Here is a 22,244-nt window from a genome sequence, read left to right as displayed (position 1 = left end):
CCTGACACTATGGCTCAGGAGAAATCTACATTAGTAAGCTCCCTTTCCCAACAAACCACCATGCGCATGCACTAGACACACAGACATGTTGACACATACAAACAGAGAAGAAGCTATAACAGACATGTACGGAGCAAACACACAGAGTAAACAAAAACATAATACAGATACACAAACAAACACTCACATACATGTGCCCTCCCCCTTTCATCCTACCTTATGTCAGTGCAGTGTGTCGTGCCTGGCCAGCGGTGAATGGCATTAATTTCATGCTGGCAGAGTGAATAACGTGCAGGCGTGAGCCAAGTGACAACCCATGTTGACGACGCTCACACACAGACTCTATATTAACACACCACTGCACAAAATATTTTGGCCTGCACAGTGACTATTCCTGTAGTGGCTGCTTGTGTGTGCCTGCCTCGTGTCCCCGCCCTCCTTGGTATATCGGTGTGGTTTCACTCTGCCCTCTCTTTTTTTCTCCTTCTCTCTCTCTGTTCCCCCTCCCACCTTCCCCTCTCTCTGGCAGCCCTGTTTCACTCTTTTTTTTTTCCTCCTGTCCCTGTGCTCTCTCACTGCACCGGGAGGAACAGGATCGATCGGTGTGACGTCATGGCAACGCAGGCTACAGCTGCGACCAACTGGCAGGCAGGGCCGATGAAAGGCCAGCCCACTGGAGAGGGGTGTGCTCCTGTGTCTGTGTGCATGTGTGTGCGCTCATTAATTTTCTATGAGACAGCGGAGAGGGGAGGGAGGGACAGAAAGAGGAGGTGAAGAGGGGACTGACAATTAGGCAATCCTGCTGAAAAACAAACAAATAAAAGGCTGGAGTGACACGTGACAAACAGAAATCTGGGAATGGACTACGAGTACTGTTAGCTGTGGTGACAAAAATTAATTGTACTAATATTCTGTATAGTGTATATATATTGTATAGAAGTATTATGTATATTAAATTTGTGGTTCACATGACATGACAGGATATGAGCAGAGATGTATTACAGTAAGTATTTCAGGAGACTAATTCACAGATAATTCAAATAATAAGTATCATCTTTCTATATCAAAAACTGTTTTATTCTAATGTGGAAGGTTAAACCAACCAACCAACAAACAAAACACATTATGAAAGTGAAAATATAAGAGCAGTTTAAACTAAAAAGCAAAAAGGATATCAAATATCTGGAGTCAAAACCAACAAAAGTAATAAAAACACAAAACACACACACACACACACACATCAGATTACACCATTTGCCCACACACTACTTAAGTCAATGTTACTTTATATTCCTTTCAATTTCTTCCTGAGAAAAGTTCCTCCTAATATTACTCATAAAATGTAGTTTACAATCCTAATGACTTTTTAAAAAAGATATCTATATGTGCATTTTTCTTTTCTGTGAATAATGTACTTAGTCTCAGATTAGTTGATGCTATAAAAAACATGTATGGCTGTGGCTGTGCAGATTAAAGATGTGAAAATAAGTAGGGTACATAAGTGTAAAGTGTAAAGTTTTTTTGGTGCAGGCAGAGCGTAGCGGCATTCATACAGATGACTGTGTACATATGGATTATATATTCTGCATGTTTGTGGGGCATCTAATAGTCTGAGGCACTCCAGTTGTCTGTAGTTACGCTTTAACTGGAACCATGTGCCTCTTCATGCCCCCTGAACCCTCCTCAGTCATGCTGTCTTACACCAATTTCTCACTTTTTCTTATTTTCACAGTTATTTAAGCCAAGCTGCCTCCATGTGTCTTATTCTGTCACTGGCCTCCTCCCTCCTTTCATCCCTCTGTCTTTCCTTACCCACCTCTTAAAACCCAGCAGATGCTCCCAAGGAGGGGGTGCAGACCCTCAAATCCTCCCCTTTCCCCCTTGTTTTTCCCTTTACCCCTCTGCAGTGTTTGTCCTGCCCTCTCCCCTTTTTGAAATGTTCTGCTACCTCCCCTTCTTTTGTCTTCACATTTACCTTATGTTTTCTGTTCTCTCTACATCTCCATTTTTCATTTCTCTTTCACCCCCTCTCCTATTATTCGACACTTTGTCCCTTGTCTCACTCCTGTTCACTTCACTGGGCACCAAGACAGCCATCATCTTCTCCTGCACTGCCATCTAGTGTTCACTGAGAATCATGACAGATATTTAACTTATTGCTTCTGAGACCTCATTGCTGTGAGATGAAAAACACTGCAGATACTTCTCATGCATTACACTTTAGACTTGCCTTGAAAAGGCTGTGACATCTAGACAGATTTTTGCCCATTTGTATGTATAAATATAGAGGTGTGTATGGTGATTATCCAGCTGCCTAATGCTGCTTTGTGAGTGTAGAATAAGGGAGGAGGAAGGGCGGAGGATTTGCTAAATAAAGCCTAATGCCCTATAAGCTCTGTTTTGGAGCTGCAGGAGTGAAGTAGCCAGAATTAAATCACACACTTGTGTCATTTACTATGGAGATGAAGAGGCAATCACGTCTACCATCTATGCAACTGTATATCATTTTCAGTTCAACATACAAAATACAGGTGTAATTTCATTCTTGATGAGCAGTTTTGCCTATTGGAACCTGGAGGAATGATACGGCATTGTCCAGGTAAGAAACCATTACATTTTGAAGCTGATCCACATTATGAATTCTCTGAAGTCTTGTCTATCTTGTTTGACAAAATTGCCCAAGGCAGAGTTTTTTTTATAGGATTTGGTTTGATAGGAGTTTTTGTTTTAAGTCAAATCAAGGTGTGGCAGAACCATGTATGTTTGACTCCATAAGTTTTTATCTTTTCATTAACATTATAAATATAACATACGTGTGTATATATATATATGTATATAATTGTAATAGCTATAAGTAAAACATCCACAGAAAATGCACGACCATTAGGTGAATGTACGAATTTTTTGGAATATTTCCACTGACAGTGCCTATGATATTGTCTGCTTTAGGCAATACTGACTTCTAGGTCAGTTGGATATTAGCGTCATTGGTTTTAGCACATTCTATGGTGATAGGTATCAGCAATCAACTGGTTCAATTCAGTATGAAAAATTAAAGTTAAATGTGTCCCACTATATTCCCGTAATTTTAAGATATTAATTCAACTTGCATTAAAACACTGCAGTCGCAGCTAAAACTCATTAATGTCTATTCCTATGCACTTTAACATGTCATGTGACAGACACGTCATGTGGCACTTGACACAAAAGTTTAACAACTAATAAATATGTTTCTATCGTCTGAGAGACATGGAGACAAACTAAAACTGATTGGACAGGAGAGGCAATCAAGAGAGTTTCACTGAAGTGAATGATGAGCATGAGAATGACATGGAAATAAATCCATCTTCTCATTTTTTTTTAGCTTTCTAACTTGTTTCTCTTCTTTGACCACCTCTGTCTGTCCACAGTGTTTCTGGATGTGGCTTCTGAGAAGACACACTGACTGCACGGTGAAGATATGCAGGCGTGTATATACATAAAAATGTACATACTGTAAGCACGTAAACCTCCATATCCTCATGTTATGACAACAACATTCAAGTAAGGTCAAAAGGAAAAGGCTGAATGGCTGCACACAGCCTCAAGCACATATTCTTACTCTACAGTTAAACTTCATACACACACACACGAGACACACAAACCATTTCATCAGAGATCAGATAATCTAAAATATCCTCAGGACATAAACAAAAACGTAGAGAGAAAGTGAAAAATGACCTATATTCCCTCTTTTGAGGCATGTTGACCCTCCGAATCTCACTGCTGACAAGGTGATATACTGATTTAAAGAAAAGGTGTTTTACCTACTGTACCTGCAATGATGCGAAACCAGCCGGTGCACAGTTCCTCAGCCATTTACAGCTGTCTCCATGGACTCCCCCGCTCTCTCCGCGGCCAGACCGAAAAGGAGAAAAGCAAATGGATGACAAAGACGGTCTGCTGGAAAAGAGAAGAAGGAGATGAGGATGAGTTGTTGTAACCAAGGATGCTGCCTGGCCGACTGAGCTGAGCTGCTCAGAGGACATGCACGTACACTGATGCAGACACTGGCGCATAAATTAACAACTGCAAGTGCACAGGGAAATGCAGACACACAACTTCTGGAGAATAGTAATGGGGCACAGTGAGACATGTCGGGCAGTGAAGGTCAACATGTCCTTTTTATAGTTCGGACAGACACACACTTAAGCACATTGCACTGTTTTTTTTTACATGATCATGTAAAAAATACTGCAGTAGTGACAGAAGACAGATATCCAAGACTACACATCCACTTATTGGTGGTGGTCAACAATCTCAAAGTTTTGCATAGTCTAAAAATCCTCACAAATTCAGTTCCTGCCATTTTTGGAGGCTGATGAAAAACAAAATAGTTTTGAACTGTTAGTCTGTATTTATGCAAGGTTGCAAAATAAATCTAAGGACTCACACAAATGATAATAACACAGAAAAGAGATAGCCATAAATTATATTTGGACAAATATGTATTACTTGCATACTTCCCAACAAAAACCCCAAAGTAACACATGCTGTTGGTGCCACCTGCTGTTCACTTAGACACACTGCGTTTCTCTGCCACACACTGGGCCTCACCGACTCCGACATCTCTGATCTACTTCCACAGCTGCTCTAAATTTGCTCTTTTGAGAATAATAGTACACAGACATGAAAATATATACTAGACAGCATCTCAAGAACATACATTACACACAGTGAAAAAAAATCCAGGTTTATTTTCAAGCATCTATGCATACATCAAATTCAGACTAGTTTGCATCAATACCAATACCAGTGTTAGCTATGGTGGTGCATGTTGAGTGAAATAATTCAGCATTAAACTATGAACTTGATACCTGCAGCAATAATGACATTTCAATTTCACATTCAGGCAGTGCTACATGTTCCCCGTCCCCAGAGAAGAGAGGTCTCCTTGGTACTTACACAGACAGTATTAACTATTCAGAAATAGAATATGGGCTATGATGCTCTGTTTTCTGGCACATGTTGAATTCCCAGATGGCTGAAACGTGTGTTAGGTTAACCTGTTTATTTCAAAGGCGAAGGATTAAAAAAAAAAGAGCAACTCTCTCTCTCTCTATCCTCCCCACATATTCCTCCCTTTTTCCCTCTCTACCACCCGCTACCTTGCTTGCATCCGTCTCTATTCACCCTCCACCTGTACAACCACCCACATGCACCCCCACACCCACACCCCCACCAACACCACCACCTTCCTCTCTCTGACCTACTTTCTCTCCACCTTTGTTCATGCCACTCGCCTGGTGGGTGCAGTATTGCTCTAATCTGACTCTTTTTTTCCAGTGACAATTTTTCTACATCTGTTCCAAAACTGCTTTCACATGCCAGAGACAGAACAAACCAAAAAGAACAAAATCAAATGAACTCTATTAGTGTATGAATACAGTTAGAAGTTGCAGATGATGACGGATATTATGATCAGGTGCAGAACTGCTGGGAGATAGGGATGAGGTATGGTGACATCACTACAAGTCCCTGAGTTGCAGATCATTTATCCAAGGTGCTCTAGATCCATCCACAATTTCCCAGTAAAACAAAAATAGCAGCATCGAGCAAATCAGGCTCTTCCCTTTGGACCAGCAGCTGTTAGTGCTGACAATGAAAAAATAAATCTGTAGCCATTGTGATACCTGATTGAACTTCAAGTGAGAATACCAAACCAATCCTGGGTAGAAATGTTTCCTGTCATGATAATCATTGACCTTATGACTTTGGGACAGAATGAACAATCTGACGGATCAAGCTGGCTTCCAGGAACCCAGGATGGGCGTTTGTATTTACTGACAGCTTCAAGACTGAAAAATCTATCATCAGAATAATTCAAAGATTAGTCATTTTACCCTCGTGTGGGTCATCAGCTAATGGCCCACGAGGAAGACAGGCTGGCTGCAGGCCTCAACAGGACAGTTTAAACAACAGAGCCAGTGACACCCCAGACTACGTCTGGATGTGAAGCTCAGTGAGTCAGACTTTTAACTTCAAAAACCACCAAAATTTGTATAAAAAAAAAAAACCTGAAGCCAATCCAAAAAGATCCTATCTCTTCCCACATGTAATGAGGCGGCCGGGCAGGACGATGATCCTAATTCAGTGCTACAGGAGCCAGGCACTGTGGCGCAGGGAAAGTCCAGTGGCAGATTACCGAGAAGAAAGCATGAAAGCCGACTTCTCCTCTATCAAATCATCAGATTCATCAACAACTAGCCAACGCTGACGTACTGTCTAACAAGAAATATGTATTCATCTGAGCTCTTTTTTATGTTTCTTTTCCCCTTTCTCTTTACATACAGTCTCACAGTTGAAACAACTTCTGTTGATTAATCGATTTTGATTATGTCAACAGTTTTATTGTTTCATTGATTTTAGTTTCTTCTCGTTTTTTTAACATTCAAACCAAACAATCAGACGAATTTCACATACATTCTCATACGTGGGCAAAATATATTTTTATATTACGGATAGAGATACTGAATGTTGGTTTTGATTCATTTTTGATTTACTGTCTGTCTGCCCAGCCCCAGTGTGAAACACTAGAGAGAGATGTTAAGAACTTCGTGCAGTTATAATCTTTACTGAAAAATGACAACTCAAGTAGGTAGAGAGGATGTCCCAACAGCTGTGATTTTAACTACACTCACCTGCCTTCAGGTTGTATGTTTGTTTGTATGCTACTTCCTTTGCGTTTCCTTAATTGTAAAAAAAAAAAAAAAAAAAAAATGCTGCCTGCCATTTTGCTCTGTTTTGAAAGAATGTATGTTGATGTTGTGCCAATCAGAAATTCATGAATCAACTAAAAATAATGTTAGACAAGATGTAACTGTTCATATGATTATGAAAGAAGTGTTTGTTTACCTCCATAGACAGAGGCAGTTACACTGGCACCCGTGTAACCTTTTATCTACCTGGAGTACATTTCATACATAGAGATGGACTTGAACAGATATGATGCCTCCAAGTGAACGTCATACTTATACTGGGACTTCCCTCATGTTGCAACTGTCACGTCTCATGTCCCAAGGCCTTGGACCATTTCCTGCATGCTGCTGAATCAACATCCCCGCAAACCTCCACCTCCACTTCATCTATCCCCACCCCCAAAGTGCCCTGATGAGGGACGATGATTAGGCAGCAGTCATTAAATGAGCGCAGACAAACACCCACCCACCGATTAGGCTGCAGTGAGTGCAGTCAAACCAAAACAACATTCCTCTCAGCGGCCGGGGAAGGCATGCAGGGTGATAAGGCGGGGCAATGGCAGGTTGCCATGTCAAGTGCCTACGTGCCATCCAGCCAGTCATGATGCTCTCTCCGGTAGTACTGCCAGGTGGACACACAGTGCTCGGCCATTACCCCACTCGCTGTCCTGCCCAGGAGGCCACACACACACAGAGAAACACATACACAATAAATAAAGCAGCCATGTTTTCCGTGTAATTAGCACTCACTTCCTAAACACTTGATGATGCTGAGGAGGCCGACTGCCAGCTCATAGGTGGATTTGGTTTGTTTAGTCTGATGTCACTGGCATATTTTTTGATTTCCGCTTTGAGTATGTCCTGATAGCGAGAGATGGGAGTTAGCCTGCCCTGGAATGAACTGTTGTCTGTGTGGCAAACAATGTTTTTTTTGTGCAGTTGCTACATGTGGAGATCATCAATCAGTGAGTTTTTAGTTTTATAAGTTCTGCAGACCGTTACTGTCTCTCCATTTGGAAGATAATGAGTCTAAATTGTACTAAAGGCCCAGTTATAAGTGGCCAGTTAAGCACAAAATGAATTTCAAATCGATTTATAGAGATTTGAAAATTCAAAATTACAATCTGGTTTGACTTCACTTCCCACTGCCTCACTGTCATGGAGTAAATGTATTCACAAAAACTGTCAGCCTGATAAATTGTGTCTATTCTCTTAACTGCTCTCAGTTCAGATTCAGCCCCCCGTTACTAGCCCCCCTCTGAAACCCCAGTCCTCCACGTCCAGCCTCAAAACAGTGGGTGGAAAAGATGAGCTCATCTCTCTGATACTGTGCTGGTCTGGTTTGTGGTCTCCCTAATGGTCTCAGGATGTCAACACCAGTCCAATATGTCCTTCTTACTCACACCAATTACCATTTCCACACAGGGCCCAAGCCTAAATAAACAGAGCCCAAACTTGCTATACAATCAGCTTATATCTATAAACAGTGGAGCAGTTTAAATTAGGCCACTCCCAAGAGCACCGGTCTTTGCTCGGACAGCCAGGCTGAGATGACAGAATGGAGCCAGATGAACTCACTGCGGGGAGTTTCAAAGGAGTATTTTAAAGACAACAGGAATAGCACACCGCATAATGCCTATGCATAATTCAGCCAGAAAATTGTTTAACTGTATTTCTATGTTTATATTAATACGTTATGGGGCAATTTGGAACTGTTAAAGTGTAAAGAAGACATTCACAAATAATGACTCCTCTTGTGAAAGTTAAGGGTCAGAACAGGAAATCACAAAAAGTTGTGTAGGCAACTCACGCAGGAAAAACCCCAAAGCCCACTGCTGAGTTAGAAGCGAAAGGAGAAAGAACTTGCCTACGCGTCCGCACTGGCTCACTCTAGTTTGGCTGGACACCCACAAGATTATTGCTAATATGGGTTGTGTGTACGTGTGTGTGTGTGTTGTGACGTGCTGGTAGGAGCCTGGATAGGACTTGTAATGACGCATTTAATACTGGACCGACAATTACTAGGGCATCTTAAAATAGGAGTGCAGATTTTCAAGATTCGGTATCTGACAGATCTTCAGAGTAGCAAGAACAATGAACCAGCTTCTCGAGAAAACTATAATAGGTCATGCGGCAGACTCATGATGTGTGAACTATAAGGCTCAGTATCACTCATAATCATGATGGTACTGTTGTTCTCACACTATTTGCAGGTGTCTCTTAACCCACTGTGGGCCATGAACCCGAGTAGGTACTGTAGGACTAAGCACAACCCACAGCTTCACCACACTTGTTGAGTCAGAGGGGGGTGAGAGGGAGGCTCACAAATACATTGTCTATCTACCTATTAGCCTTTGTTGTTTGTGTGGTTTTGAGTCAATTATTTTAGCTTCATTAGTACTGTAATTTCATTAGATGGGTAAGACTGGATGGGCTGGCTGAGTGTAACAAAAGATGAGTTCAATTCATCACTGCTGGGGGGTCATGTGAACACTCATGGGATTAACCCTAAAATATTAGATGGTTTTGAAAAGGCATGGCCCTGTAATAGGGATGTCACGATTATAGATTTTCTTAGTACGATTATTGTCAGAGAAATAATCACGGTATTACGATTATCACGATTATTATGCATCAATAAATTTCACAACACTATGAATGTGTAAAATCAAATATGGTCAAAATATAATTACATTACTAATCTCTTAATATAGGACCAGTTAGGTGTTTGAAACATTTAAGTCATTAATTGTCATCTATACCAAATGTTAAAGTTTTTTTTAATCTTTTTTTTTTACAATACAAATGAAACGCTAACATATAACCAATTCAGTGTTAATTTAGATAAATGGACCAGTATCTGTGCGTTTACCTTTACCTTGGTGCACATCTGCAGATATGGTTCCAACATAATCTTTTTTGGAAAGTGACGGTATTTAGGAATCTTTACGATCAATTAATTGTGGCGTTTAACACCGCGATTAATTGTGAAAACAAGTAATCGTGACATCCCTACCCTGTAACAATTGATACCTGTACTGTAGATTACTGCCATTCAGAGTTACACCAATGATGAATTTACTGTTTGTTTTCCCTATTAAATTGCTTATTTTTGCTTTTTTATTGACTTGTGTGCTTACACACACAAACAAACACAAGCATGCATGTGCAAGTGCATCAAAGGCCTTAGTTTCTACCATGCTGGCATTGACTCCTCTTTGCCAGAATGCAGCAGATAATATTCACATCAAAACACACACACTAGCTACATACATATAAAAACAAACACAGAAGGCACAGCATGCCTTGGTCTTTCTTGCTCATCGCTGACTTGTACCACACCGACTCCTGAGAGTCAAATAATAAAGCATATGTCGTCCTCTTTTCCTTACAGAAAAGCCTCTGCTCACCCACACACACACAGCTCACAAATCCCTCACTCACACACACAGGCACCGCACACTTCCGGTGAACTCTGTGCCTTAAAATGGGCAGCCCCCATGATGCTCACAGACGCACAACTGAACTGCACAACCCCTGTGATGCAACATTTTGATCTGGAAAAGAAAAAAGGCATACTTCAGCGATGTCAGCTGATTAAGGAATTTGTATCCTCATGTTCTACCTCCGTCTTTCAGGGTTTTGTTGCCAGTTTACCTTTTCATAGGACACAATCCACAATCTGCTAGACAAAAAAAATATTTAAAACAATCAGACCCAATAGCTAAATGACTATACCTGATCAATGTAAGAAATAGACAGAAGAGCTCTGACATAACTGGTGGGTTGGTTGGTGATATGCTCTGTGTTTTCCCAGCACGCACACCGGTTTGAATGACTGATACTGAGGAAATACTTTGCTCCTCCGCACTTGTACATACGGCTTCCCTCATGAACAATCTATGGCAAACACAGCATTAATGACTCACTGCCTCTCCAACAGCAACAACAACACTTTCTGTATTTATTATTAGTCTGGTTAAGGATACATCCTTACTTCTATATTTAGCTCTGTTTGGTCAAATATGCAAAGGAGATCCAGGCCATGTGGAGATGGTGGATAAAAATGTATCATGTCTCTCTGCAATTCACTGAAGGGTTAGTTAGAAGAAGTTTATTTCAACCCTTTTTTTTTTAACCATTTCAGGTCTTTGCTGGCCACATGTCTCTAACACTTGAATATGCTAACAGTATTAAAAAGTTAAATGCAGAATTACTTGCATTAAACATTTTCTTGGAACCTGAGGGTTTTTTAATTTATTAGAGACTATTTTCTAACACTTTCCTGCTGCAGTGGGATAGGTACACAGTACTCTCCATGTGCCGAGCCCAGAATCAGATTCCTGATAATTCTGCATTTGTGGGTTTTCACAGCTCAACACAGGGAACAAAGATCAGAAATTTTCCCAGGCTGAATTCCCAGGAAAAGTCCAACCAAAACTGAAACCCATTTTCTCACTCACCACCCTCAAGCTCGGCAATCCCTTCTCTCCCCCACAGCTTTTCCCACATGTAACTAACCCACACTTGAACTCGCTTGACTTCAACTCTTACACTTGCAGTAGGCCACTGGGACTTCATAGCTGTCCCAACATAATACACCCAAGCCCAGAGGTGCATCTAATATCTGTATTTGTTTAAAGGCATCTGGTTCATTTCTATCAAGTGTTGATTTCTAATGACACTTTCAATAAATATAAAGTATCATCAAATCTTTCACAAGAGGATTTTACTTAATCAACACATGTTTTTAAGCAAGCTAAAAAGTGTTGTCAAAGAGTGAACACGTCTTGTGAAAATGACTCAGACTGCAGCTGGATGCAGGTGCTGGAACGGGAGCCAGACTCAGACCTCAGGTGTAGCGCCATGTGAAGTATCACATGCCACAGAACCTGCCCAATTAAACAAACAAAATCAAAGACTACACACCAAAATATTCTGCACGTTCATTGGACACAAATATCATCACATGCTGGGTACAGTCTAGCCTCTGGTATTTTGATTCGACCCTCCCTAAACATCAATGCCGCAGCTCTTAGGAAACACAATCAGCGTTAAGTAATCAGACAGAACATTAATTTCCCAAACAAACTGCAAATTTATGTTTTTTTGTGCCGAGCCTCAGCGATGGAAGTCAGCTAAGCTAATCGATCTGAATGGATCGACTGGAGTACGCTCACATGAAACATAATTACTCAGCCATTTCAGATGACAAAAACAAATCACTTGTGTCCTGTCCTCCACTCACTACTCACCAGCCAAGCACTTGCTGTCACATGCTAGATTATGACAACTATCTGCTAGATTGTCTCTATTGTGTTTGTGTTTTATAATTATTTCAAGTGCCCCTGGTGACTATGTCAGTTCAAGACCACCGTAACTTGTATCTCTAAAAGGAACTTCCTTAGCTTTCACAAAAATTCTGCAGACTGACCCGAAACTAGTGTTGGAGATTTGAAACTCATGGTTTGAGATTAATAAATGATGACTAATGACCAAATGTGTCCCATCAGCAGGTGTCATAATCTCATAAAGATGAATGTTTCGATAAACAATGTGATTTAATTTCCTGAGCAGCACTACCACCTAGCATGCACAAAATCCCCAAGAGATAAACTATGAATAACTGTTTTCAACTACAGGAATAATGTGTCAAAAACTGTTGTGGGATAACAGTGTTTCAACATTTAACATTTCCACAACTCTCACAGGATACTCTCTTGGCAAGAAATGATGGGAAACTACAACAAGCGCCTGCATTAATGCACATATGGCATCTGTGTCAGCTCTTACTCATGACTTCAGACAGAGTGGGAACAGCCGTGCATCATGTAGCAGAGTTTTCAGAGTTTGCCACCTTTTTCAGCCCCATTAGTCAGACAAGCATGATGCAACATGATTCCCGTTGCATGAAAAATACCAGTTTCCTGTTTCAGTTCTGTGATGTATGTACAGGGGTCTTATAGTTACAGGCCAGCTGTGCAGGAAGTTGAAGAGTACAACATACTGTGGATACATTTCTAGTAACTTAAATGCCATTATTTACCGTACTATCATCTCCCACAAAGTTTCACTTTCAATGCACACTCATTCATTATGATAATAATAGAGTTAAAGCAAATTCTACAACAACAAATCAACAACTCTAGTCCTACAATTAATCCAATTGTGTTTTATTAATTCTCTACTCTGATTCACATAAAGTTTTATACAGTATTGGGGGGGGGGCACACTCCCTGCTTCCTACCATGTTGATGTGAAAAGCATGGATGAATCCCATAGACTGTGATGAATCCACCACCTAGGTCGAATGTTTCCCGACAATTTAGCTTCTTTCAACCTTCAAATGTTACAACAGTGGATAGCTGGCGAGCTTTTACATAAAAAAAATAGCTATCTTATTGTACACCTAACTGTAATCCGAGCCAGTAAAAAAATATTTCCTTCATTTGTTCGGGCTCAGGATGCCTGCAATTAGCTAACGCTAATAGTTAGCCTAGCTTAAGTTTGCATTGATGTTAATTTCAGTTAGAGCGGTTTTGCCCCAGTCAACAGTTTTTTCTCACTTACCACCAAATTTTTATCCACTGTTGTTCTTTTTCTGTGTCTCTGCTGTTCTGGCGAATCCAAAACTCCTCTGTCTCCTGGAAAATTAGAAGAAATGTCATTTGCTTTCCAAACTTCTTCTTGTTTTCCTACGTCAATCAAAAATGGGGGCCGGAAGTGACATGGGCTACCTTAGTATCTTTGCCTAAACGAATCGAGAGGGAAATTGTTTTACTATCTTTGTATCAATATTAATCAATTTCTTTTTTCTTTTTTTTTAATCATACGTGATTTTTTTTTTATGCTGCGGTTTGACAAAATGAGCAAACAAAATGTCACTTCCGGCTTCTGTCAACTGTCGAAAATGTTCATGACGTCAGACTACCTGTGGGGGTACGTATTTAAAATACATACACGACTTGAACTGTAACAAACAAACAAACAAATCACAAAGCCAGAGAGAACTAATCAGCTCCTAAGGAGTTACATAACTACTTTTTGCAGGTGATTAATTAGATTATTCATTTATTCACACCCACGGTGAAGCAGAGCAGTGCAGTTGAATTGGGATTCAAAATAACACGTGTAGGTAAATGTCTGTAGGTCTGTTCTCTGTGATTGGGCTGTTCATTCATACACCTGACTGTCTGCGCAGCCCCGTCCTCCGTTCACCCAACGTCTCGGTTAATAATTCAACAAAACCCGTCCGGGGAAGTCATTTCCTCCGGCAAAGCACAATAAGTTGACGACGTGCAGTCCAGCCCTGTTGCGCAACGTGGACGCCTCAGCCTCTCCCTGGTTCACCCGCATTTGATTTTTCTCCCCACCCCAAAATGTTTGTCAAAGCATGTGACATCAAAGTTAGTTCGAGAGCATGCACACTGCACTTTACCTGTATTGATCCTCTTCTTTTCTCTTCAGCATGTGGAGAAGTTATTTTGCTAGAGATAGAGCATTAGCTGCACTGTAGCCTTTTTTTTTTATGAATGGTGCATGTGTATCTGAATGAAGGCTTCTGTCATGGTAGGCAGGCACGCATGGCATGCACGTTGGACTACGCCTAGAGGGTGTTTGTGTATGAGCACAGGTAGGGGGGCCTGCTGGGACCATCTGCCTCTGCGCCTCTAGAAATGGAGTTACAAGATCAAGAAAAATGTATTCAGATTTTACTCATTAGAAGTACACTCAGATGTTTGTTTGTTTTTATTATTATTATTTGGGAGGATGTTGTCTACAGTATTTTATGTTGCCCCATACGGAACACTTGTTATTTAGCAGACAAAAAATCTACAAGTTATATATATTTTTTATAAATCATTTGTTCCACAAAATGTCAGAAATAGGGTAGTGAAATAGTGAAAAATGCCATCACAATTTCATAACCTGGTAAGACCTATTTGATGTGTCAAACCAACTGTCCCAAAAGCTACTGAAAGATATACAAATATGTTACAGCCTACTTAAATATCTGTGATCTATCTCATATCAGTTTAATCATTGCTTTCGAAGCTTGAATCTAAGATGTGGCTGATTAATTTTAATATTTTAACTTTAAATTGATTTTGCAATATTGTTATAATAATGCATTCAATTTTTATCATATCATCCAGGCCACTGCTAGACAAACTGGGCCCCTGAACTGTTAGGCCTAGTCCATATAGGTAGTTAATGTCTGATCCCTGGCATTTTCACTGGCTCTGGACCTGGTGCAAGATTAAGTGTACTTCTACATAAGCAGCATGTGTGTGGAGTTTATCTGTGTTGTGTACCTGCTGTGTGAGACATTGCCTGCATGTGACTGTGGAGATGTTATCCCACATAGTGTCTCGAGAACGTGTCTCAGTATTCATCTCTTGCACAGTTGCCATGGCAACCCGATCGACAAAAAGAACCTGGTCGTCCCTGTGATACGATGAGGGAGGGGGAAAAAGAAAGGAGGGAAAAAAAGCCCCCTGTCAAAATCCCAGTTCACTGCATCTCCTGTCTGACTGGTTGTCATTCTCTCTCTCTCTCCCTCTGTTGTAGTCTCTCTCTCTGCACGTGTACTCATTCACTTACACACACTTGGCCACACACATGAACACGGCCAAATCAACGTGTTGAAGGAACACTGCCTATCTACCAGGGCACCTTAACTGCACAAAGGTAGTTTGACCTAAATACTTTTTTATCTTTATAAAATAAATAACAGGCACAACCTAAAAGATGAGGAATAAATCTACTATGCCTATCCTATTTTTTAAAAATGTAGGACCTCTGCCAAGGAGGTCAAGTTGTCATCCTTCTCTATTTGTTGGTTGGTTTGTTCTTTAGGCAGGACTATGTTGCACTAAATTCAGTTAGGGCATCGCAGTGAACAACCTATAAGATTAAAAAAAAAAAAAAAAATGCTTTCTCAGGAAATAATGTAAGCTATACACATGTATGATGTTGAGATGTAAGACTTTAGTGCATGTAGGATTATTTGGCCTTGGCAGAGATATATCTGCTGGGTGCAATTTTCTTTCTTTCTTTTTTATTTTTTGCTCTACAGTATTTCTATTTTGATAATAACAAGTTTTATTGGCCTGCATCTGCTGCTGTAGACTTAGCAGTCAAACAGTACCACCCTTCTCTATACTGAGGTGTAGTTTGCCTTGAATTTTAAGTTTGAGTTTTCTTTTCTTTTACAGGACTGTTGCTGGATAAAGCCAATGAAACCCATCGCCTCCTGTTCACCAGAGGTCCTCTCCTGTTAGGACTGACCCACATGTTCAAAATGGAGTCTTCAACCACAACTTTTACAAGGTTTGTGGAAAACATTAGCTTTTTCTCTCTTCTCCCACTGTAAGCACGCAGTATTTCCCCTATGGAGATTTCATAGTGGTGCAAAATGCCACTAGTTTATTGTTGCATAATGTAATTCAGTGTCTCTACTTTTTCTAGTCATGCATCCTTTGCAATCTATGACATCCATCACATGTTTTTCTGTTATGAAAGAAGGATCACTCCTGATGTTTTTCCTAAGTTTAGGGTGATGTTGTTGCAGTACAGATCATAAAGTCCTTTGGGACAAATTTATGGGTCATAAAAATACATTTGACCTGACAGGAGCGACCCTCCAGGGGAATGCCGTAGTAGCCAACTTCAGACTTTTTTCTTTTTTCTAAAAATGTGATTAATATCTTTGAAACCCATAAAATATATCATTTGTGATGTCCGGGTTGCCTAGTGGTCAGAGAATGAGTTCTTAAACAACATGACCCTGGTTCAAGTCCTGTAGCTAATCCGTGTGTGCCTGCCATTAACTATAAATGCTCTGAAGTACAGAAGATTACTGGAAGGAATGGCATTACGGGAGAACAATGAGCGAAAGACAGACACACACACACACACACAAACGCGTGTCATCACAGAAGTTCTCACGCAAGCCAAAGAATTGTTCCCATGTGCTGCAGACCTCTATGATTTGGGAAGGGTGCGTGAGAGCAACGAATGATTTATAAAGTTTAGAGTAATATAACCAAAGGGCTCGGTGACACAGCTGTGGAAGAACCAAAGAGAAGGGAAACAGAAACGACTGTGAAATTGGTCACGCTATGGAACAACACACAGTCCTCATTCTAGCTCTCAGCGAGAGTTTGTATTTATTTTTCTCTCCTAATTTTTCTATGGAGTTAACAATTGAGGTGATTACTCACTTTTTTCAGCAGACTGACGTGGGGCAGGCAGGTCACACCTCAGCCCTTCACTTCTCCGGGTGACTGAGTTGAAGTCAGTCTGCATCTATGTCTTTGATCAGACAAAGTAGTTTGTACCTGCGACTGACTGCACAATCCAAACAAAAGTTGACATTAATCTATGTTTTGGAGGCAGTTAAAACCTGACACAAGGGTATCAGCTCAGGTTCAGTTTTCTGAACCATCGTCTTTGTCTGAGCAGGAAAATACATTTCTAATATAGGCCAACATGATACTTAAAAATATAAAATCTTTTGCTGCAGTAAACCTAAGAGTTCTGTAAAATTTTGTATTATTATCACCCGATAATAATAGTAATAAAGGCGACCACCAACACCTTATCAGTCAACTTCATTGAAAAAGCAGTTTCCAAGAAGAGAGCATGCCTCTCTCTGGAACCAGGTGTGGAGCTCTGAGCTTCAACCTCCATCACCCAGCTGCTCTTCCTATAAGCTGCTCCTCATGTTGTCACCTCATTTTAACTAGTGCCATCTTGGATGTTAGACTCTCTACATATATACAGACAGTATATCCCGCCCAAATGCTGCCAGCCACGTCCACCTGTTCTCTCATCACTTCAGCGAGCACAATGAGGACTCAGTGAGGTCCTCTAAAGAGGCTGTCTGTGGTGTTTCTCTGCACCCTCAGCCACTTCATCATCTCTCCTCTAATTGGCCCAGGGGATATAAATAGCAACATGTATCCATCGTGAGGCTGATTTACTTGCTTCACTTACAAGGTTAATGCAGCCTCGGGGGACCTGAGAGGGGCATCGTGTTGCCTTTTTTTCCTGGACGCTACATATCAACAACTACTGACTTTATGTCTTGTCGTTTCTGTTTTCACAACTCGGTTATGGGAACTGGCTAAATGACACAACCATGAGACAAACTTTCTGGGAATAATATCAATTAGAAATGTTCCCCTTTCTTTCCCCTATTCTCCAATATCTTTCTCTTGTATTTCATTTAAATCAGTGTAATTAAAGAAAAGAAAAATATTTTCTTCTTAACCAAATGAACTCCATGAGATAAAAATTAAAATCAGTTGCCAGGCTTGTCACTTCAGTGTATTCCTCTTAGAGCAGCAGTAGCAGTATTTGACCCAGCTGGCCTTACAGTCGGCTATAAAACCACAATGACGCAAAAGCGGGGGCCACATAATTTGCATTAAAAGAGGAGATAGTTAACCCTACATGGTCACAATAAGTGAAGGCTGTTACATTACAACACCCAGTAGACACCATGTGATATCTCAACTCAAGTTCACATAGTTTTTCCTCAATTTAGCTTCTCTGTGCCAAGTTATAGACGTGAATTCCTGACAATTAACAGTCCCAGACAGCAGGAGGCTGCCCTCGTCTTAGCTGGTCACTAACCCCTGATAAACATGCACTTCTGCTCCACATCCTTATGATTTCACAAAAAAAGACTTTATTTTTCAACTGGGCTGCTACTTAACTCTATTGTTGCCCCACGCTCATAAATACACTGTATAAGTGTATGTGTTATATATTTTTTTGCAAATGTATTAAATATAAGAAAAAACTTTGATCTTTCAAGTTGCATTAATCAGACCTTTAATTCTGTACTTGGTAGAAACTCATTTTGGCAGCAACTGCAGCTTCCAGTCATCTTGGCTTTGTGTGTACAAGCTTTGCACATCTGGATTGAGGCAGGTTATCCTATTCTTCCTGGCAGATTCTCTCAAACTTCATCAGATCGGACGGGAAATGTCTTTGAACTCCCATCCTCAGGTCTCTCCACAGATGTTCTGTGAGGTCTAAGTCTGGTTTTTGACTGGTCCGCTCCAGGACGGCCAGAATGAGTCACTCCAGTGTTGTCTTGACTGTATGTTTCAGATCACTGTGATGCTGACAGGTGAACCCTAGTCTGCCCTAATGTGTCACCATTAAGGATGGTATTATCAAGGTGATGAACAGCACCTGGAGTTCACCAGACATGGTGGTTGGAGTTTTGCCGAAAGAGTTCAGTTTTCATCTGTCAGGCCAGAAAATCTTTTTTTCTCAGGCTCTTCAGAGATCTTTAAAGCGGGCCGTCATATGTCTTATATTCAAAGTGGTTTCTGTCTTTCCACTCTTCCATAAAGACCTGATTGAGGGAGTGCTGCTCGGATGGTTGCCCTTCTGGCAGGTTCTCCGGTCTCTGCAGAGGATCATCTGAAACTTTGTTCAAGTGACCGCTGGGTTCTTGGTCACTTCCCTGATCAAAGCCCTTCCTGCCTGGCTAGACAGACACCTTTTTACAATTTCTCCTATTTCACAAATATTGAGGCCACTGTGGCCCTGGGAACTTTCAAAGTGTTAGAAATAGTTTTATACCCTTGTCCTGATCTATGCCTTGCCAATTTTTTTTATTTTTTTTAATCACTTTACCTCTTTGCCACACATTGCTGTCTGAAGTGGCTAGATTTGTGAGTAGGTGCTTTTAAAAAAAAAAAAAAAAAAAAAAACTTTAATGACAACACTACAAACCATAAACACTGCACAGTTTGTGTCAATTTATTTTGAAAGAGGTGGTGGAGCTATGATCACTCAGCTCTCAGTCAGTCATAGACACTCATGATAAAGGGGCCATCACCCTGATAGTGTGGCCCAGTCAGTGATGGTAAGTGTGTTACTAAGTCTGGACTGATGGGCAAAAATTGCATTCTTAGACATTTAAAATAAAAAGTACAACACAATGACAACACAATGAAGTGTGCAAAAAAAAAAAAAAACAGGTCTGAAACTGAATACCTTAATAAACGGGTGCCCATAAAGTTGGAATGATTTTGCTTTCAGACACATTCCTCTTTTTATTCCTATAATAACCTTATAAAGGTTAACTGTGGTTCAATTTTCACAGTTATATGTTTGGAAGAGATTGATCATAAAGTTTTGAGAAGATACACTTTATCTATCAGGGATAAATCACATTGTCACAATTATTTCCTGACTTTATGGGCAACCGTGTGCATGCTTGTGTTTACTGCCAGGCCTTTGTACTGTATCATGATGAGCTGTGCCTCTGCAGACAGCTGCAGCTACAAAAGGCTAAAAAATCAACATCTGGGAAAAATTAAGCCTTGTTCAAGTGACGCACATACTCTTTTGTAATGACGCTTATGTTGACACCCAAGTTTGCATCTTATTTTAGGGGCTGGCTTGAAGCGTTTAAGTACCAGAAACAGTTTGACATGCAAAATAGCTGTCTTTGTCTTGAGATAATGGAGAGTTTCACTTTTGTTCAAGCAACGACTGTGAAAGTCCCACCACAGTTCCACATAGATTTACAGAAGAGAGAGACTGTAAGAAATCCACATTTGTCACTGCACTATTGTGAAATAACAATGCGGGGGCTTGGAACCTTAAATTTAATTACCCGACATCTCATTGAGGCCTTCGTCTATTCAGCTTATAGTTACATCAGCTGCTCTCTCTCTCTCCATCTCCTGTGTGAGTGTGTGCACCTTTGCCCTCTTATGAAACTCATCCAAACAAGTTTTTTTTTCACTTGAGCAACAGATGAGCACAAGATTCTTTTTTAAAAAAGAGATTTTTCAAGTGGAGCCCAGTTTATCTAATTTCTGAAATTTAGAAGAAATTATGTTAAACTATAGGAAAACAAAGGTTTGTCTTGGAGGTCAAATATCATCTCTGCACTTCATTGACAGAATTTGTGGCTCATCTTTAAATGAGAGGTCTTAGTCACTGGTTAAGATGAGATTTTTTCAAGTGCGCACACCTACGCTCTCCTTGTCCTTTTCTCTCTTTTGTGCCTCATTCATTCACATGCAGAGGACACAATAGGGGATTCTAAAGCCTGGAGCAAATTCCCTATTATCTCCCAATCTAACCATTTCCTTTTCTGGCCTGAAAATATCCCTCATCTTTTTTTCCCCTTTTGCCACACAGGGGAGCAGTTAAGTGGTGTCATTTACGTAGACTGGTGGGAAATGGTTTGCTCTGTTTTTAGCATTATTAGATAAGTTGGGACATCCACGTGGTTGCTCGGTGCCTTTGAAGACGAGTGACAGGGGAGGTCTCCTGTCCCATATATTCCAGTCAGTCTTTTCTTTCGTCACATGTACGCAAGTAGTTTCATCAACTCAAATCTATGGCTTCTACTGGGTTATGTCACAGACGAGTTGTGGGGGAGATTTCAACAGTGGGAAATGGCACAGCGAGAGAGAAAGAGAGAGGTGGAAGAAATCAGAGGAGATTGGAATATGTTCAAGGAGAGGAGGGACATATGAGAACATTCAATGATAAGAGGCAAAAAATGAAAAGAGAAAATGAGAGAAGCACACAGACCCTGGTGATATAATTCACTCATGATTGTCTTTGAAAGTAAGGTTGGAGTGGATACAAGGGCACACAGCCTCAGAGCTCTTATCGTGGATCACTATGAGATTGGATATGGAGGGGTCATGCGTAGAAATTACACAAGCCTCTTACCCTTGTCGTTTTTTTTTAGTTTTTTTTTTAGGATTAGGTTTGAACGATTCCTCACCAGTCTGTGGTCCGAAAATAGCCAGTAATGATTTTTTGAGAGGAGACCAAGCAAAACTGATCAGTGCCCAGATTGTTGTGAAAGTTTTGTCTCCTGTTTTGGACATGGTAGACATAGAAAGACCATGTTTAGAATATTTTCATTTTCTTTCACTTTTGCTTAGCCCTTAAAGCAGAAGTAAGCGATACGGTCGTTGTGGCTAATGCTGCGTTCCAGGCAGGCTTTTGAAACCGTAAATTACAGCTTCAAGTCACAACTTACGACTTTGTAGCGTTCCAGGCAACCCACTCGTGTTTTTCCGACCTGTTTTACCTGTGAAAGTCACTATAACGGCCACTCGTAACTTCCGACCAGTGAACTCGTACCAGATCGAACTGGTACGACTTCACAGGTCGGAAAAACACGAGTTACGAGTTGCCTGGAACGCACCATAACAGTCCTCGTCCCTACGTCACCACATTCAGGCGCATCCCTTGGCTGCACACACAGCCCTTCATGCCGTTCTCTCTCCTCATTGGATAAAAATTGTAGGATACGAGAAAAGTTTTCTCCTCGGCTCAGAGCAGAGCAGAGTGACTGACAGACCCGTGTTTCAGACCAAACACTCTATGTAAGTGATTGCTGTCGGAAGATATAACTACTTAAGACTTATATTAACACAAAAATATTGCTTACTTCTGCTTTAAGCCTCAGGAGATGCACTGATGTAAGATGGTCACACCTTTGAT

At 40.7% G+C, this 22,244-nt stretch overlaps 1 protein-coding gene across 2 annotated transcripts in view; it reads right to left on the bottom strand.

Moving 5' to 3' along the window:
• Positions 1-3,977, bottom strand: part of sgip1a (SH3GL interacting endocytic adaptor 1a) — a 62,793-nt gene extending 58,816 nt beyond the window's left edge. The window contains exon 1 of one of the 2 annotated variants that reach the window (XM_085774856.1): positions 3,816-3,977. In XM_085774856.1, the coding sequence (XP_085630982.1) occupies positions 3,816-3,858 (43 nt within the window). In that variant the 5' untranslated portion in view covers positions 3,859-3,977. Of the gene's footprint in view, positions 1-216; positions 455-3,815 lie in introns of those variants that run through there. The other variant, XM_085774857.1, reaches the window with a different exon arrangement.
• Positions 3,978-22,244: the final 18,267 nt, after the last annotated feature.

The sequence above is a fragment of the Trachurus japonicus genome, chromosome 4 (assembly GCF_045865225.1).
Source record: "Trachurus japonicus isolate A0001 chromosome 4, Traja_1.0".
NCBI lineage: Eukaryota > Metazoa > Chordata > Actinopteri > Carangiformes > Carangidae > Trachurus > Trachurus japonicus.
This window is presented reverse-complemented; position numbering and strand designations above follow the sequence as displayed.